Source organism: Taudactylus pleione, unplaced genomic scaffold (genome assembly GCF_031769625.1).
Source record: "Taudactylus pleione unplaced genomic scaffold, aTauple2 ptg000573l, whole genome shotgun sequence".
NCBI classification, from domain to species: domain Eukaryota; kingdom Metazoa; phylum Chordata; class Amphibia; order Anura; family Myobatrachidae; genus Taudactylus; species Taudactylus pleione.
This window is the reverse complement of record NW_028284975.1, coordinates 1,538,366-1,559,615: the sequence shown is the minus strand read 5'-3', so window position 1 is coordinate 1,559,615 and position 21,250 is coordinate 1,538,366. Positions and strand designations below refer to the sequence as shown.

The window sequence follows — 21,250 nt, the reverse complement described above, 5'->3', positions numbered from 1 at the left end:
GGCTTCTTAGTTCAGCCGGCCATTTTGAGTAGCCACAGTGTTACTCAGAAGGGCGATGATCATCTGACCTGCAACCGATGTTGTGTCGCCTGGGGCATCCTTATACATACCCTGGCAGCTACGACATTTGTATATTAAGTCACAGTATCTGCATATAAAGACATAGTCACAACAGGATTATCATACATCTCTGATCAGGCCCATAGCTTTCCCTACTAACCTAAACAACATAAATACATAAACTGAACCCAGCACTGGACACTACAGCAGAGATGGTTGCTTCAGAGTACACAGGGCCTGATTCAGAGTACACAGTACAGACCCTACTGTACTCACCACTTGTTGCATTGATAAAATATAAGTGTATACTTTTACCACTGTGGCACAACAGAGTTATGATACATTGTGGTTCATCTGTTATTATTATAACCCATTGTTTAAAAATATTGGAATAGGTGTTTAATCTACAGTATGAAATACATTCCTTATATAGATATGATTATTTATGTGCAGTATGTTTATTTGGCGTAGACTCTGTTTTCCACCATGGTGAGGACACTCATATTTCTCTGTTTTCACAGAACAGTTCCACCTGAAATATGTAATTTACAGTACCAGGCTCTTTTACCCATAATGCAGACTCACATGTCCTCAGAAATAACATAAATAGCAATAAAACTGTACAGTATACCCGTTTTATCTTATTTGGGATATAAAAGGATGTATCAGCTGCATTTTATGGTCTGGGCAAACTTCAGGTCCCGGTTTTTAATATATTTGTATGAATTATGGGCCCTAATCATGCTACATGATGGTACTTGATGTCACACAAAGGACAGAACCTGTTTCTCGAGAACATATGAATGACAGGTGCATCTAGCAAGTGCTACATGTTGCTACTGGCAAAACATAATTATCACTGAAACCAACTCATTAAGTTAAACTTCCCATTCCTATTTGGAAATAGCTACTAAATCTAATAAGTACTTTTGGATATGTGGGTGTTGCAATCTTATGGAATGTGCATGCTCATTTCCCTGTATGAAAATGCTCTTATGCACCTCATTTTACATCCACACACAAAGATTTAAAGGTACAAGTGGGTGGATTTCTGGGACAGCTTAGTGGCCAGCATGTGTGTACAGCATGCAAGAGAATGTGGTGTAGTATTTGCCCTACATGCAATAAAAAGTATGCATTAAGCCCTCTTGCAGTGCAACATGGTTTCCATGACTCCAAATTCGGAAACCAAGGTAAATTTTCATCTAATTAAAAATTAACTCCAAAATTAGGATTTGTTCAATTAGTTGATAGACCATGGGGCCTATTTACTTATATTAGCATTGGACTCCCAATAATCAATTTTTCTTATTGCAACAATTTTAATAAATTTTTTGTGTCCTATCAATTCAGGGCTCTTCTTTGAGCCTCAGTGAAAACCCTGTACCTAAGCAATGTTTTCACTGTAGTACCTGCAGTATGTGAATGAGCAGCCATGGGATTGAGATGGTTTAGCGAATGGACCTAAGATCTGAAAAGTTAAGCTTTTTGGAGCTTATTAAAATACTCTAGACTACATTAATTTTCATAACATAAAATATCTCTTAATTAATACACTATTCCTTCTAAGTTACTGGAGGAAACATGTTGGATTTCACCGATGCCTATCACGATCAAAATATGATTATGATATGGAAATTTGTAGAAATTCACAGATACCCCGACAGATCGACGAACATCGATGGTCCTCTGTCTGCATTTTCAACCCGCGGATCGCTGTTTCCGATCAGATCAGAGGATCAGCCAATTGGGGTATGGGCACCTATAGTTCAATTCCAACAGTTTTTGGTGTGAGAGGTTAGATGCAAAGCTATGGGTTTCTGCTACTAATTTTATACTTTAGCAATTCATCATATGTTTCAACTTCCCTGAAAACATTGATTAAAAGTTTTGTACAGTTAATAAAATATAATCTATAAAAACTGTAATCTTATACTGATAAGCGTGCTTCGATATCTAGATTAAAATTTAGTTACAAATGGTTTGATAGATAGGACGAAAATGAAGGCACCCTTGTCTTGTCCCATTACATTATTTAATTGTGATGGATGTTAATTGAATAGTCATAACTGAAGATGTTGGGTTACAAAAAGCGTGTTTGGGGTGTTAAATTGGTTTTTATGTATAAGAAAATACAACACATTGTTATTTTCCTATTTTCCCCCATTTATGCACATATTATGGAGAAATAAAAAACCTTTAAATGAAAAGAAGTAATGAAGATTTCCCCTGACAATATTATATGAAGAGACTTGCTGATAAAGTGATTTCTTCTGACTATTGTGGGTGTTTATAGACTCATTGTGTTCCTTGCATGATTTGTAATTAAGTACAAAAGGCCGACTGACAAAAGGTCGACGGGGACAAGGTTGACACGGTTAAAAGGTTGACCGACTCAAATTGTCGACACACAAATGGTTAACACAAAAATGGTCTCCATGTTTTCTTTTTATAGTTTTTCAACATTTTTAAGGTCAGGGTTAGGCACTTGGAGGAGGGTTAAGGTTAGGCTGCAGAAGGCGATGGTTAGAGCCAGGGCTGCCATCAGAAATTGTGGGGCCCAGGACTGACAAAATGGGCAGGGCCCCTCCTCAATATCCCTCACCCCCCCCCATCCACAAGCCCCCTACCCCCGCCTAGCCCACAACCTCCCTCATAGTGTCATCAGTCATTAGTATAATATATTTGGAGTGCTGGTATCTTGTTTTGCAATAAATATATATATATATATATATATATATATATATATTATTTATTTATTACCAGTTATTTATATAGCGCACACATATTCCGCAGCGCTTTACAAAGAATAGTTGGCCATTCACAGCAGTCCCTGCCCCAGTGGAGCTTACAATCTATGTTCCCTATCACATGTACACGCACATACCTACACACTAGGGTTAATTTTATGTTTTTTGGGGGTTTTTTGGAGCCAATTAACCTACCAGTATATTTTTTTGGAGTGTGGGAGAAAACCAGAGCACCCAGTGGAAACCCACGCAAGCACAGGGAGAATATAAAAACTCCACACAGTTAGGGCCGTGGTGGGAATCTAACCCACAACCTCAGTGCTGTGAGGCAGTAATGCTAACCATTACACCGTCTGTGCTGCCCTATATTATAATATATATATATATATATATATATATATATATATATATATATAAAAAATGTGAGATATAACATTATATGGATGGCACCTGGGATAAATATAGCCCAGGTGACATCTATAGTATTAAGCAATACATAGCAGGGAATGGTTGGCGGCACTCATGGCATATATAAAAAACTACCTATCTAGTTCGTTTTAGTCTTTATAGAGTTTTGTTAGGAAGTGAAATGTTGAACTAGATAGGTTGTTTTTCATATATGCCATGAGTGCCGCCAACCATTCCCTGCTATGTGTGTGTGTATATATATATAAATATATATATATATATATATATATTTGAAAAAATAAAGGGGCCATGGCCTTGAGGGAAAAGCTGCATCCTCGTTACAGTATCGACTAAAGTGACATTCTGATTTTGTCAACTCCAAAACAGAGTCTACTGACAGTCTCCATGCCCAATACCCCTGTTATTACTCATTTGTTTAGAAACAACCGTGTTAGCAGCAGAAGTCAGTCACAGGTTAGGCATTAATCATATGAATTACTGCAGATTCAGTGTCCTCCTTATGCACACTTAAGTGAAAGTGATATTAGTCAGTAGACAGCAAGGTTAGGCAGCACAGTAATGTTATCAGAAACCAAGGCTATGAAGCAGTTAGTGTAACAAAATCTTGTTGGAGAGAATAAATCACAAGGCTGTAGTCCGTTCATAAACAGCCCTCCCTAGCAATAGTCAAATGCAGGTTTTATGCCACAGTGTCTATTGTAATGAGAACTGGAACGTTACTCTGTCCGTGGACAGAGAATCCCAACAATGGGTGATACTCACTCTGTGTTGGTGTCTCTTTATCAGATGGTCTTTAATAGATGGTGAGTGGCCGGTGGCTGCTGACCTCTGGCATTAAGGCTCTTCTGCCTCAGTGTGCTGGGAGAACTTCCGCGCTCATCACAGTAGGGGGCGTGGCTTAAATCGCTTCTCAGCCCTAACTGTTTTCTCAGAAGCGGCATCTGCGTATCATTGGCAGCTAGTAAGTATCTTTTAATGACGCTGGCGCGGCTGAGCCACGGCACCCTCCTGTACTTGGCGCCCTACTCAGCCGCGTAACCCGCGGATAGGGAAAACCAGCCCTGTCTGTATGACGCCAGTCAGGTCAGTGTGGCTGCTACTGTAAGTTAGGCAGGGGCCCTCTCAGGGGGGGGGGGCGCAGAGGTACTTGCCCCCAGAGTTTTCCCTGTATTCGGCCATGCGGCTGAGTAATAAGTGACTTACTAGTCACTTTTTTACTCATTTTATTGTGCGGCAGTGGCGGGGGGATAGCACTGGACGCGACAGGCGGGCCCCCTTAGTGTCCGGGCCCGGGACTAAATACCCGGCAGTCCCCCCCTGATGGCGGCCCTGGTTAGAGCTAGGCACCAGGGGGAGAATTAGGGTTAGGCACTAGGGGGAGGATTAGGAAAAAATTTAATGTAAAAAAAAAATGGTGTCATCCATTTTTGTGTTCATCATATGTGTGCTGACAATTTGAACCTGTCCACCTTCTGCATTGCCGACCATCTGGTGTCAACCTTTTGACTCTATACCTTTACATTGTCGATCTTTTATACCACACACAAGTAAATTATTGTATTCTAATCCACTAAAATGTAGACTTCAGAGCAGAAAGAAGCATGGTCCACCATTCTGCACAATTTAAACCTAAATTGTTGTTTGCTTGTTGGCACAGTGACCCAGTGATTATCATTGCTGCAACATAGCACAGAGGGCCTGATTCAGAGACGGACACAATGGTGATATTTACACAGATGGAGCGATTGTTTGCAGTGCGCATGCGTATGTCATAATGCGCATGCACCACGTTTGATTTGCGATTACATCAACACAGAGGATTCACTCAGAAAGTGAGTGACAGGTAGTCAGTGTTTGGGGGTGGTAATGGGGGGCGGTCAGAAAAAATGCAGGTGTGTCTGATCATTTGAACGCCATTTCATTGGTGTGCATAAATTAGGCATTGCGATTGCATTCATAGCATGAGAGCTCTCAGCGTGTGAGCAGAGCTGCAGTGTTTGCGGCTGGTCAGACCTTCAGCAAGGGCAAGATGGCTGCTTGATGTGAGGCAATGGTACCGCTATTTACGCACAAAAGCGACGTCGTACACAGTTGAGAAGGCAGCAGCGGGCGTCTCTATGGTCGAGTGATCTTTGCAACTATTAGCATATTTTCGCAGCTGCGTTCCAAATGAAATCGCAGTTGCGATCGCATTAATGTCCATCTCTAAATCAGACCCCGAGATCATGAGTCTGTTTCCAGCCAAATCCTTATCTATGTGGAATTTGCATGTTCTCCTTGTGTTTGTGTGGGCTTCATCCGGGTGATCCAATTTCCTTCCACAATCCAAAAACATACTTGTAGGTCAATTGACTGACAAAAGCATCTTAACCCTAATGATTGTATGTTCATGTAGCAAGGAATATAGATTGTAAACTCCACTGGGGCAGCGACTGATGTGAATAACTAGTCTCTGTAAAGCAATGCGTAATATTTGTGCACTATATAAATCTCAGCCCGTCGGCGCAGGGATTGTGGGTCGCATCAATGGGTACACAATCGTTAAGTGTGTACCCAGCTTTAGCATCTTTTGTTTACTTTTTCTTGTACCATGAAAACAAGCAACTTACTTGCAAATTATTTTGGCTGCGATGGTCTCATAGATATTAAGCATCAACAAGTGATTCTCTTCAGCCAACACAGATTTAATCATATCATCTTCAAGAATGTAAATGGTGCTAGATGTTTGCTTGCTAGAAATGCCCAGAACCTGTGTAATAAAAATATTTACATACATGTATGTTTAGTAAAAACTTTCATTACCATTTTTTTGTTATTTTTGTATCTTCAATCAACAGCTGCAGCTTAATTAGCTTTAATTACTTAAAAAGTATGAGTTACATTTTATGAATTAAGTGGGAGTACACTGACTGTATAGTTAATCGGCCAACCAATCAAAGCATGGTAAAAAATATGTCTCAGATTGGATGGCTGAAGAAAGTCTATGAGGTTCCAGGTTTTATTCATTGAGTGCCATGATACGCTAATACCCTGCAGGCACCCACTGGTTTTGGCTCTGCTGCGTTGCAAAGTCTCTGATGTCCTCTTGCTCTCTCCCTCCCCACACATATACCCCACTGGCCGATGTCCTGCTTGTTCCTATAGGAACAGACACACATGGCTCTCCTGGTGCTTAGTACTTGAGGTCATATGACCGATGACGTTTAAATTGGCACCAAAGCCAAAATAGCCCTGGGTAAGTAAACCCCACTGTGTCATCTGAGAGGTATCAGAGTAGTAGATTTCACAGCATTGCTTCAGCATTCTCTGTATGTTTGTTGATAACTCCTGTGTATTGCTGACTCTTGACCGGACCTGCTTTCTGTTTCCTCCATTGGCTATATCCTGATTCCCCTGATCTGGCCTCTGTTTGTAACCTGACCATTTACTGTTCGATCCCCCTGGAGTTGGTAAGGCCACTCCATGTACTGACCCTGCTTGCTGGCCGTACTCCAGCCTACCACACTAGGAACCAGTTCAGAGGGCCATGACCTGCATTCCAGGGGCACACAAATGCCCTTACGACGGTTCCTGGGGAAAATCACCTGTACATTAGACACCACACTATATTTAGCCATCATTTTATCTGGTAGTTTTGAAATCCATCATTCCAAACAGTTATCGTGACATTTAGCACCTGTCAGTGGTAGTATGAATATTTGTGTTGGGAAGAGTATTTAGTAGGAAGGTTTTTATTTGAATTTGTCTAATCAAGACAGAAGAGTAAGATTAAGGGTGTAGCTAGGTGGGATAAACCTGGGCATGCACTGACTGCATGGTGTTTTTTGCAATTTTTTTTTATAAAGGGATGTGAAGTGGTGAGTACTTTGGGCCTGATTCAGAGCCGGAAGCTCTGAACGAGCGCCCGCTCTGAATCAGGGCGTTTTTTTTTTCTGGTGCTTCCTCCTGGACGCTCGCATAGCTGTGGGCTACCACCCACAGCTTATGCGAGCGGCCATGATGATGGTCGCGATGGTTAAGACCATCGCGACCATCGGGCTTGCAACGAGACCCTGCGGTAGGGCCTCGGTGACCGCAAGCCCTGGAGTGATTTTGGCTCTATCAGAGCCAAAAACACTCCCACTGACATCACTAGTGATGTCAGTGGGGCCGGACCCAGACGGTAGGCGTTCCCATGGGAACGCCTCTGTCTGGGCAGCCACGCCCCGGCACGCCCACCAAAGGGGGCGTGCTGTCACTCACCATCGACAGCACACCCCCTTTGATGCGAGACCCCGAGCGACGGCTTCCCCGTCGCTCGCCGGGTCTCGTGCATGCGCACGACGGAGCAGCCTCCGTCGTGCGCATGCGCATTTGGGTACCATCGACCCGCTTGCGAGCGTCCTGCACTCGCGAGCGGGTCTGAATGAGACCCTTTGTTCAAGTAAAAGTTATTCTTTAAAAATGTGGGGGTCTTACATTTATTGTTTATATACTGTATATTTTAGAAGTAACCAGGGCCGGATTAAGGCTTGTGGGGGCCCTGGGGCAACTAAGTTGTGGGGGCCCCCACCAAGCCACATGGAGCCTACCCCCCTTCCCCGCCACACGTTACACACGCACACATATAATATATATGTAGCAAACATATATTTTATATAACATACACACTAGCACATATATACACATTAACACATACATACACACTAAAACATACACAGTATATATACACACACTAACACATACTGTATATACAATAACACATATATACACATAAACACATACATACACATATATACACAGTATACATACACTAACATACTGTATATACAACACATACAGTACACATACTGTATAAATAATAAAACAGTACATATACACACTTACATTCTATGCAGCTGCTGATCAGTTCATTGTGCCGTAATGCAGCGATTCGTAGGTCATATGGGGGCGGGGCTTGTGTTGCAACGGCAGGGGGAGTTGGTCCGTCAGGGGGGGGGGGTCTAATTACTCACAACCCCCTCCCTGTGTGCTCTAGTTGTGGGGTCCCTCTGTGTGTGGGGGCCCCTGGACGACCACCCCTGTCACCCTCCCCTTAATCCGGCCCTGGTAATATTGGTCGGGAGCCATGTTTACACTTTAGGCCTGATTCAGAGTTGTATGCAATGCCGATGTTTTCGCAAATGGATCGATTTTTTTCCACTGTTCATGTGCAAAGTCGCACTGCTAATGTATCAAGACACATTACCGTAGTCGCAGTGGCATATCTATAATGGGTGCAGTGTGTGTGGGTCAAGGGGGGCCCCGCACGGCACACACTGCACCATAGTATTTTAGACTTACCTGTCTGTGGGCCCACGTTGGGTGTCAGCGCTGCTCAGAACACCGGAAAAATGGCAGCAGAGTCTACTGCGCATGCACAGAATGCCGGAAAATGGCCGCCACGGCCATTTTCCGGCAGCCACCAGAGCCTCTACTAAGGCTCCGGTGGCTGGCTAGCTGCATCAGTTGGCTGCCGGCCACCGGGGAGAGAGGAGGGGACCCCGCACGGGGAGTGCACACTGGCCCCCTCCTCTCTTAAGATGCCCCTGCGTAGTCGCAAACTGTGATTATTATTCGTAGTGTGATGGATAGGTAGAGAGCACTTGGGGGAGGCAACGTGGAGTGTCGGCTAAAAATGCAGGCTTCTCTCGACCATTTCGGGAGCGTGTCACATCCTGTATCTTGGATCCTGTACACAGGAAAAAGGGTTCTGGTGTCTCAGTTGCGGTGGCCATTCTGAGTGCCCATAGGCTCACTCAAGGAGTCCATGTTTGCATGATTTGCATTCAATGCTGCATATGTGTACGCAGTTGCGGACAGCTGCCATGGCTCCCGTGGGCATCTCAATACATGTCCCAGTGGCAAATACATTAGCATATTTTTAGCTGTAAATAAATCTCAGCTGCGGCAGCAATAGCGTAAAAGGCTGAATCAGGCCCTGTGTCCATTATGATAATCTGACACTATTTCTCGGTTAAACATCATCCATAAACTAGATCCCCACCACTTTCAGTAGGGGGCTGGTATAGCAGGTACTCTCCCCTTTAATAAAGGGATTCTGTAAATTAAATAAATTAGTTTCAACAGAAAGTGTCTCAATGGCAACTGAAAGGTTAAGTATAGCAAATTAAAGTAGAGCTTTAAGCATATACATATACATATACGGTATGTTGTCTTTTATACCTTGTTTGAATTTGTGAACTCAGTTCTTGAAATCTTGCAGCTGTCAAGTTCCTTGATTTTGGTCACCTGGTTCTGTCGTGCCTGGTAGGTTACTTTACAGTTACCAGAAACATCAGCCTAGAATATAAAATAATCTACAAATAAATTCTGCACTCTACATATACAGTCAGGTGCATAAATATTGGGACATTGGGCCTGATTCAGAGCCGTTCGCTATTTGTGGTCGTTCGTTCAAAAACAAGGGGTGGCTATTCAAATGATCCGTTCGCAAATTGCAGTCTGTTCCCACCTCTAAGTCTGAACGAGCGTGCAAAACATACGCTCGTTTATTTGATAAAAACGCCCCCTGGCCGCACGCACCATACGTCATGTCCGCTATTTATTAGATTAATCGAGTACATCGTACAGCGTATGAACTGCTCGCTATTCTTGTGGTTGGTGTTTTCAACCGCTATTTTGCGAGCAGTTCTGAGTTAAAAAAAAACAAGTGACGTGGTCAATGATGCTGCTGTATTAATTATGCACTCCCTTAAAACGCCCGTTTTGACCTTTAAGCACGCCTGCGTTCGGATCTCCACTCCCGGTTTTCAAGCACCTTCCCCTGTTACCACCCACATACGCCTCATTCTGTCACTCAAAATAGCAGGCCCTCGCTATATTGCGTACCAACGATTTTCGGCCGCACTGACTGGTTCGCGCATGCGTACTAAAAACCGTACGCATGCGCAGATGTGCGAACATCGCTCGGAACGAGCGTACTGCCGCTAGCGAGTGGCTCTGAATGAGGGCCATTGACAGAATTTTCATATTTTGGCCTCTATTCACCACCACAATGGCTTTGAAATGAAACAAACAAGATGTGCTTTAACTGCAGACTTTCAGATTTCATTTGAGGGTAATTACATCCAAATCAGGTGAACGGTGTAGGAATTACACCGTTCACCTGATTTGGATGTAATTACCCTCAAATGAAATTGCTTTCTATATGTGCCTCCTATGGTCATGTCAAAAGAAATCAGTGAGTATGGGGCTACTGTAAGTGCCACATATTCGCACACTTATTCGCTGAGTGAACCAACTCATCCCAAATTGAATCAACCACTTTGTATGCTGATAGGGAAACCAGAAAAAAATAATAATATACTTTTACAGAAAATAACTTTTTTTTAATCTGATCATTATCTCGATGACTCGCATGAGTCATCTTCAGTGAAAACCCCCAGACGACTACCTAAAAATGCCACTGGCATTACTATGATACCGTACATGCTGGCTGTGTGAGATGACTGAGAAAACCAAAAACAAATCGTACAAAACAGGTGCTAAATTTCATGTGCAGACCTACACATTTCATCATTTCTCTCCTACCCACTGTCAGAACATGATGCTCCTCATCCTATGCTTTGCTTCATAAACACCCACAGACCTCACGGGCACAGGAGATGAGCTGTATTGGAATCTAAAGACTTGGTCTTCCCAACTGCTGGGCCACAAGTTGCCACTTGTGCTAACTGCCCACATACTACAAGATTATTACCTCAGTGACAGTACCAGAGCTGAGCTGGATCTGGAACAGGCTTGCCAAGCCTCTCTTGATGTTTGCAAGGATCGTGGGTTCATTCTGGTACAGATACATAGTTTTAACCTAAGGGAACAAACAAACATTTAGCAACCAGACACTGTGTACAGATAAACAATACACAGTGGAGGAAGTCCATTTCATCTCACTGGTGACTCTACTTGAGGTTAGCTAACAAAATTGCTAGTTTCTTAACTCTATGTTATCTAGTGGAGCATATTGATAGAAAAAAAGAAAGCTTATTTAATAACATTTTGTAACTAACATGTGTGCTAAAGCCTATAGTAAAATTGTAATAGCATTTTAACTTTGAACTGTATAGTTCAAGTCAGACTAGTAATAGTAAATATCTAAAAGGTTATTACTACTTGTGCTACATGTTTCTACATAATCCTTTCCAATATGTACAATACACTCTTTAAGAAAACACTTATGGTTACAGAACAACAGTACATGGTCAGTTTTTCTAAATTATTTTAGGCTGGTTGGTGGTTTATAGTGCAGCTCATAGCAATAGCAGAGGCAGGTACAGGATCAATGGTCCAGGTGCTTGTATGATTCAAAGCAATAAGCTCCCATTCCCTTGCACTTAGAACACAATGGAAGCAACATCTGGAGAACACTCATCTGAACAAACTTTAATCCACTTCTCAAACAGAGTCATAATATCAACACTGTAATAGTGAATGGTTCTAAATGTCAACAACTTTGTTCACATGTAACAAGTCGACATGTTCAAAATGTCAATATATTCAAAATGTTGACATTATACATGCCTACATTATGACCATACTGTACCAGCGTTAGGGTCAAGCTTAGGGATAGCTTAGGTTTAGATAGTATTGCCGACATTCTCACCGTTGACATGCATAATGTCAATGTTATGTAAATATGTTGAACATGTTGACCTTATATCAGTGTCGACATTACAAATGTCAACTGTCGACTCTGAGACTAGATCAACATTCAGACCAAGTTGACATTCCCGTGATGACATTCTGAATGAAACCATGATTGCAAAACTCGTATCCACAATTGCACATTGAAAGTAATTTTAGTTATTGCAAAATAACCTATAGTACAAATTCTACTCTGACTGGTTGTCAATGCATTGACTGGACAGCTACATGGTTAATTCTACTAGTTAGAGCAAGTAGAGGGTTAATGATAAAATATTTCATTTGCACAAAGTACTTTTTAAAATAAGGAACTAAATATTAAGAGCCTAAATTAAACTTTAGAACAAGATTCTAGACACAGTTATGATAAACATATTTTGTAACATCAAACCAGTAGGCCAAACTAAACAATGAAAAGCAGGATTCACTAAAAAAATAAAGGTACATATAGTAGCCTATTGTTTGCTAATAAATATTTCAAAGATGCATAGGTTTAATATTAAAACAAATATTTTTGTAAAAGAAAAATACACCTAGCGCTAGGTGAGCAGGAGGATCAGGTATAATGGAGCAGTAAGGAAAAGAGGTGATTGCCAACCTCACTTGCAAGAGCAGAACAATTGTATACTGCGCTCTAATACTTATGTTGGGACATTAGTATGCCACAAAACAATATATATGTAAGAAAATGGATTCAATATTGAACAGCTAACAGTTAACCAATCAACTAGTTGGATGGTTGGACAGAAAATCTTTAGGTGTGTACCCAGCCTTATTAAGACAAAAACATAAATCATAGAAATGAATAAACTAAAACATTTAAAACAATTTCCACATATAACTTATAATTTCTCATATGACAGTTAAATATCTATAGTCAGATTCATTATGAGCATATTATATTCCCATTACATAAAGAGAGAGTTGATCAGATTATGTATTATTAAATGGGAATAATAATTCTAATATGAAGAAGCTGTATTTTAGCAGTATAAAAGTCAGATGTTACTGTTTATCAGTTTAATTATATCCACATAGCTGATACTGTTGCAATTGGTATCTAGGTGCTGATTCCATGGAGATTCTCTCTGACAAACAAAAATAGTTTGCAGCTTTAGGACCAGCTCTCCCTTGGATATTAAATGGAGAAAAAAAATATTGTACTGATTTACAACTGTCTAATTATACACAAACATCAGACACGATGTATAATTATGCAAGATGTACTGTTAATTGAAACTATTTTAAGTTGGGAAGTATTAATAAAATATGAGTTTGGAACTTTTAATATATTAAGTAGAATTAGAAACATTGATCAATTGACATATACTGTAATAACTCTCCTTCTGTTCAGTGCAAATATCAGGGTGCACTTTAGATATGTGACTAATGCTACTGTGTCATTGGAACAGTATTTGAGTCTGACAACGCATGAAGTTTTGGCTGTTCTGAGCTACAAAACATGGTCTGAATGAAGCATCTTGTGTCTATGAGACCATTGTTGCTTTAATTAATTAGCTGTAAGAACAATGTGTAACTTGCATATATTCAAATTAATTTGCACATTCTTATTAAACATTTAAATAACTAATTTGCCCAAATGTAAAAATAACACCCAATCAGTGAATGACGTGTCGCCAACCATGTAGTCTTTGAACTGAAGCTTTATCTGCTGTCATGTTGTCATAGGTTATTTTACACTTAAGGACTTTGTATGCTTACTTCCAGTTTTACTGTAAGAACATTTGCAATAACTTCTGAAATTGTGCCACGTACTACTGAGCCTGTGCCAGGAATAAAGAAAACAATAGCAACACTCTTGGGAGTCAGCATATATTTCATACTGTAGGAATGCAAAATCACTTGCACAATTCACAAGAGCTTGTAGGAAAAAAGTGCAGAGCAATACGTAGTGAAGGTGTTGCCTGAGGTCTTTATGAATGAACGCTTCCTGAATAATTCAATAAAACATGTAATATGTTGTGGAAACTCTGGACCTCATTCAGAGCCGATCGCTTGCTGCAAGCGATTGCTCTGAATGAGGACGGCCGCTTACTTTTTTAAGTGCCGCCTCCTGGTCGATCGCTAGGCTGTGGGTTACCACCCACAGCTCTTGCGATCGACCAGGGTGATCGGGGCTTGCGACGAGACCCTAAGGTTGGGTCTCATCAACCGCAAGCCCCAGGGAGCTTCCTGCTCAGCAATGATGTCAGTGGGGCCGCCCCCAAATGGCAAGTGTTCCGTCGGGTATGCCTCCGTTTGGCCGGCCACACCCCCTGCCCGCCTCCCAAATGGGGCGAGCTGTCACTCACCATCGACAGCTCGGATAAAAAGTCAATAGTTATTATTAATACTGACTAGCTGCTATGATTATAATATGCACACTAACAGGAGGGAAAAGTGATATTCTTGTTATCACTTGTTACTAATCATAAATGGTGATAACAAGAATATCACTCGTTGATAAATCTGGGCCATAGTATTAGCAAAATTCTGCTTTGTATGTGCATCGGATATGCTTGTGAACCAAGGGGACACTTTCCTGCAGCCCAAAAAATCTTGCTTATTTATACAAGGATTTACATATGCTTTGTCAGCAGAAAGCACACATTTATGAAAAGAGATTCAGAAAGGGACAGGTGACTGCCCTCCAGGATTATCACCTTCATCTATCACTATTTTCTTGTAAGGACTAGGAGTACAACTTCACTATCTTGATCTGAAAGATAACGTGAAATTTGATAACCAATTCTTAAGATTCAAAACAATTTTCCACATAACCTCAGCTTAATTTTAGGCACAATTTCAATCTACTATGGCAAACATACCAAACATTTTTGTTATAGTGGAAAATCTCATTATTTATTAATATTTATTTATATAGCGCTAATATATTCCGTTGCGCTTTATAGTTTGGAACAAAACATTAATAAAACATGACTGTGTAATAACAACAGACGAGGGACTAAGAGGGCCTTGCGTGCAAGCTATAGGGTAAAAGGAATTTAATATATGAGGATAAGTGCTACATGAATGCAAATTGATCCAGCCAGATTGCAAAGATTATCTCATCTGCTGACAGAGTATTGGTGTGATACACCAGTGGCTTGTGGGTTGGAGTGGATTCAATGCATACAGAGTAGAGGTACATGGTCCCCTTCTGGAAATACTTCCCTGCTGTACCCTATATAACACTGGTATAGAAATGAGGACTCCAGACAGGCAGGTACTTGGTAAAGCAGTATCTTTCCAATGGTAGCAGACACTACACCTTAACATACGTGAGGTTAGGCCTGCACACACAGGCACATAACAGAAAATGAAAGTAAATGTCTCAGCACTCCTTGTGCTAATATCTGTGGACCCTCCAGGTCCTGGCACCCTAATGATAACCACCACCCCCAGCCTATCGCATGGCTATCTTATCCAGCATCAGCAGCAATGAGCAACAGGTGTGTGAGAGTTTTAAGCCCTTCCTGTGCTGCTGACTTTCTGCTGGCTCTGGGTGACCTGGAAAACAAGGAGTTCCATATCTCCACTTTGATTTGTGCAGCCCAGAAAACCTGGAATTCCAAACTTCTATTGTAACTGCAAAATGTGTTGATCTTGTTTTCCCCTCCCTTGGATAGAGCTTATCCCACCATAATGTGGGCAATTCAGGTGAGATACAACCTCTCTCGCCACACCTGTGACAGCAGAGAGGCAAGGTTTTCTCCCAGGCTAACAAAGATAGGGACACATATGATGTAAAAGATCTGGTATAAGGACTAAACCAATCACAGTATATATAATCAAATGATATCCTATACTTACAGTATAGTCTTCTCAGTAAGTGAATTGTCTATAATTACAGTAAGTAACATTTTGGGTCAACAAAGTTAAATTTCTCAGAAATGTGCATATATTGTGCATTTCTCAGAAATGCACAATATACATTTTTATGACACCTATAACACTTGTACATTTGCGATTCTGCACTAAATTGAACTATATAATTTTTTATGCAGTCGTAGCTTACAGCACACACTATGGTAAATTGCAAGCTCTCTCAAACCCTACTAAGGGGCATATTCAATTAGCCGCGATTAGTCGTTTTCAATGAAAAGTTCTCGCCGGTGACATATGTTCGCCAGGCGAAAACTTATCCCCGTATTCAATGCCAAAGACTTTTCGCCTACGCGGAGAGTCATTGGTATGAACCCAGCGAAAAAGATTCACCTATGAATAGGGGTTGAAAAAAAGTGCAGAATTGCGGTTTTTGGGTTGCACACGTCTGAAAACACCCCAGCACCCTTGTGACAGTCCCCCAAAGGTAGACTGCGTAAAAAAAATTAGAAATACTTTAGAACACCCCAAAAAAGTGCCCCAGGTATTTTTTTGATTGCAGGTGCTTGCGGAAGGTGGATTTTTTTTATGTTTTAGAAAACTTCACTTTAACAACTGTAAAATATGCTGGCACCGATTTTCATGTACCCCAATTTTGCTGGGACTACTTATTTTCACCAACAAATAATGCAAAATGCTATTCTTAACCACTTACGCAAAGATGCTAAATAGCAGCTATTGAGATCAGTACCCCAAATACCTTCAGCAGGGCTATTCGGGGGTATCTATAGTGATCCCCAATGTCAGTGCATCTTTTGGGGGTGTCAGGCTGATTTCCCCAAAACCGACAGCACTTTTCACCTGTTTGAGTTTCGCCGGGTCCTGTTTACGCGTCCTTTGGAATTGAATTGGGCGAAAAGCGGTTGCGCACGAAAAGACTTTTCTCCAAAAACACGTTATGTAGGCGGAAAGTCCGGGAGGCGAAAACTTAGCCAACTTTTCACGGTTAATTGAATATGCCCCTTGTAGTACATCTCACATTATACTGAATACACTATGAATTAAATTGCAATTGAATCGTACACAAAAATAGTAAATTAGCTATACTTCTCAAAAAATAGGCTCTCCCTATAAAACATGACAGTGGTTGTTGTGGCCTGTTTGGTGCACAGTAAATGTTGCTTAGAGTCCTGCATAGTAACAAGAACAGTTGCAGTGCTGTCAGGTACATCTTCCTCTCTGATTCCAGCCTCAGCAGATATTGATGGACCTCCAAACCCCTGCAGCTTATCCTGTCCCTGCAACTTGTCTGTCCACTTCTTTCTCTCTCAGACTGTGGCTGCTGTCTCTCTGAGGGGTCTATTCATGATCACTTAATTTATCCAAAGCATGTGAGAATTACCACTTTCATATACTTTTGTATAAATTAAGTGTCGGAGCTATTCATCAAGTTCCGAATTTTTTTTTTACAGCCCCCCCAATAATCTTCACAAGCTTCTGTTTTCACGGCAGCCTAGAAGATTTACATGGCAGACACTGCAGCCAGCAGAGGGATCTATTCAGATCCCTTCCTGCTGTAACTGCACTGCAGAGCCCCGCACCGCAGACATGTGTCTGTGCAGCCCGCATTGCCTTCTGCTCTGACTCACCAGCAGAAGACTGAAGGCTATGGTCCAGGCTCCCGTGACGGCGGCAAGAGAGAGGGAGTGGGGGGACTGCTCCGGTCCAGGCTTCCAGCAGCGGCGGTAAGTGAGAGGGACGGGTGTTAAGTCTGTGACTTATACTTTAATAAGGGTTTGTTAATAACCTGGATACAGTGAGTGTTGCATGCTTCTTTACTGTAAAACTGCAGGAAAACAAAGACAGAGAGTAGAGATTCATACGCCAACTAATACACACACAAAATAAGATCCTTTGTAACCTTCCATCAGAATACATATACAGCAATGGGAGCTATATACACCACAAGGAGAGGGGGCGGGACCGCTATGGTTCAGGCTCATGGCGGCAGGGGAGAGGAAGTGTGTGGGGGGGGGGAGAATGCTCCGGTCCAGACTACCAGCAGCAGTGGTAGATGAGGGGGAGTGGGGACTGCTCTGATCCAGGCTCTCAACAACGGCGGTAGGTGAGAGGAAGCTGGGGGAGAGATGATGCAGCAAGGGGGAGTAGCGAGCAATAAACAGACACAACCAGATCCGTATGGTTGCCAATTGAGCAATACAGAATGTGAAAAAAAGATCTACAAATTACCTATCTGGTAAGCCTAATAGGCATAGATAGACTTAAAGCAATTAGTAGTCAGCATATAAAAGATGCAAAAAGAATATAATAAAAAATGTGAAATGTACAAAGTCCAGAGAACTGAGAGGTTCCGTTAAAATGAGCCTGACTGGCACAGAGTAATGGTGCATACACACGGTCAGATTTTTCTTCAGACCTGAACGATAATGATTTAAAAAATCGTTAAATGGTTCATATCTGAAGGAAAATCTGACATATCTGACATAACTGTCAGATCTGTCAGATGAACGTTTTGAACGTTTTGATCCGATGGTCAGATAACGATATCTGACAGCTGATGTGTTTGCAGTCAGACTTGAACGATCCCATTCATTTTAATGCAGTCAAAAATCGTACAATCGTTCATCGGACAGATTTGACAAATCTGACCGTGTGTATGCTCCATAAGTCTAACTGGCAGAAATTATTCCAAAAATGCAATCAAAACCAAACAGTTCTGCAGAGTGGCTGTTTAAACCAAAGACACAGAAATTCAGATATAATGCAAACATATCTGTAAAAGAGTCAAGAAATCTGATAATTCTGCATATAAATGGTTTAAATGGCATACGTTATCAGCAAGGGTTGCTGTCACACTGTAATAGCATAGTACTTCAGCTGTACTTCAGCGATTCTTTAAGGATTAGTCACGGAGCTCAATATGGGTGCAATCCAGTGGCGGCTCCAGTGGTGGGGCTGCAGCGCAGTCCAAAATTCAAATAGGGGAGCCACACCAACTGTCAGTGAGTCCCCGCCACCGATGTTAGGCAGCCTTTGGGGTGGCAGTTGGTGTGGCTCCCCTATTTGAATTTTGGACTGCACTGCAGCCCCATCTCTGGAGCCGCCACTGGTGCCATCCATGAATCATTTGCACTCACCCGTCCAGCGACAATGGCTCTTTCATACGGTGCTTTTCTCCCCGTGCCCATGTGTCATGGTCTGGTCTGCAGAATCTGCTTGTCAGTCCTTGGTGCCCGATGCTGCTGCGCATTACCTGGTTGCTGGAACGCAACCTTGGAACGCACAGCCGCTGCTTCCAGCTCAGTGTGTGCCTACATCCAATGTCTGGGGGCACTCACAGTTGAGTGTGTAAGGTTCAGATTATCTGTGGCTGGGACAGGTCTTTAAGTGATAACACGCAACTGCTTGGTATCACATTGGTTTGTGATTTACCAATGATTGAACATTGTAATCAATTTTTTGTATTTACAATTAAAATATAGTTCATATATATAATGTCTAACACAAGTCTACAACCTATTTTCAGTCTTTTAGACTGCAAGCTGTAAATTATTGAATGATATCCAAACTGGTATTGAGACAAACTTACTGGAAATCACTGTACTTTCATGCTTTTATGATTACATGGCATTACCAGGTATTACCCTTTGTGCTTTGTGCTATCCCAGTGTAACCTTACTTGTCTATGATGACTCATGAATGACAACAATGAACTTTGAGACAGAGAAAAAAAGTAAAAACAAATTGCAACACTTATGAGGATCTTTAGGTAACATGTATTTTGTGACGTCATTTGTTATCACCACTCAACAAAATGCTCAGAAAATAAGAACATTTTGCAAGTTTATAGCCTGAATTTATGAAATTAAACTACAATGGAAAAGTGGGGAAAAAGTGATAAAAGTTTTCAATAACCTAGCAATCTGTTGTACATAAGACTGTGATAATACTTGATTCACCAAGTGTCTCATTGTTCTTTAGAGTGTGGAAATGCAATGACTGCGGTAACTAATTACTAATTGGGGAAATACTTATCCAAATACAAATGTAGTTCTGCTCTCTCCCTTATTTGTTAAGATAAAAGATGGTTAAAGTTTTAAAATGGGTTAAAAGGTACTCAAACATAGTACACGAGACTGAATGCCTGACAGATTAGACCATACATGTACATACATATGTGAGGCCAATTCTCAGCCTGAATGTATGGATCTGACAAAGTATGACTGCAAATATTAGCACAACAGCTGGGCCTGATTCAGCAAGCAATTCAAAGGAGAGAACGCACGCACCCGTCCGCTGCGAGGATATGCTAATCAATGCATACGCACAGAGACAGCAGCACAAGATGCAGACTCCCAGCCCTATATTAAGCTGCCCATCTCCCTTTACTCAAAGCCTGATGAGTATGAAAGATAGCATAAACATCGGTAACATCGAGAACCATCGACCACATTTGCATAATAGTGGTTGACCAGACTTCGTGCAGGATCTTGGCAACTTCCTGTGTGCACGGATTCTCATCACTGCGTCCGTCGCCACACTGACTTAATAATGGACGCCCCTAAAATGGCGTCACAACGCACAGGCACGCCTGCATTCACCCGACCACTCCCCGTCACCACTCACAAACGGCACTTCCGGTCAATAAATATCGGAAGGGGTCTGCGTGCATGCTGCGTGTAGTCTGCGTATGCTTAGCCGACCGCACTGGCTAGTTCGTGCACGCGCAGTGCGATGCATGCGCAGTACAAAAACATCGGCCAAGTGCGTGCGTTCTCTCTTTTGCGTTGCTTGCTGAATCAGGCCCTGAGAGTAGAGAGATCCTGAGAACATGTTGAATGCGATATGTTGTATTTGGGGCCTATACACTTTTCAATTTGTGTGCAATTAGTTCTAAAACAAACTTGTTGACTGTAAACACTTTTACTATTGGTGCCGGCATGGAGAGGTTTGGGAGCAGATAATTAACCACATCCTCGCCCCTTTGAAGTTGTATTTATTAATGAAAACTTACTTATATTCAGAATATACAAACAAGTATTGCCCAAGTGCTCGGTTTGAATATAAATTTCACAACTAAAGTCCCCCTTGATCCATATAAGACCTAACACTGTGTCTGACATTCTTCCAGTACAATCCCTATTACTCTTTTCTTTCTTATAGCTCAGTATTTTCTGTAACTAGTAAGGTTTTCATAATAACTATGGTCCTCATTCAGAGGCGCTCGCAAGAAGCGAGCGCTCGCTCTGAATGAGGGCGGCCGCTTCAGTTTTCAAGTGCGGCCTCCTGGTCGCTAGCTAAGCTGTGGGTCACCACCCACGGCTTTAGCGACCGACCAGGGTGATTGTGTAGCCACCCCCCCCCGCCCCGCCTACAAAACGGGGAGAGCTGTCGATCAACATCGACAGCCGCCCCTTTTGTAGTGAGCTCCGGAGTGAGAGAATTTCTCTCTCACTCCGGGGGTTGCGCACGCGCAGTGCAGC

At 41.9% G+C, this 21,250-nt stretch overlaps 1 protein-coding gene across 1 annotated transcript in view; it reads right to left on the bottom strand.

Annotated features, from left to right (window-relative positions):
- The window catches only part of MTTP (microsomal triglyceride transfer protein), a 161,546-nt gene that overhangs the window by 78,426 nt on the left and 61,870 nt on the right, over positions 1 to 21,250 (bottom strand). Inside the window, exons 4-6 of the mRNA XM_088453208.1 lie at positions 10,981 to 11,088; positions 9,444 to 9,560; positions 5,849 to 5,988 (exon numbers count right to left, since the gene is read on the bottom strand). Coding sequence (XP_088309334.1) covers positions 5,849 to 5,988; positions 9,444 to 9,560; positions 10,981 to 11,088 — 365 coding nt within the window. The remainder of the gene's footprint in view (positions 1 to 5,848; positions 5,989 to 9,443; positions 9,561 to 10,980; positions 11,089 to 21,250) is intronic.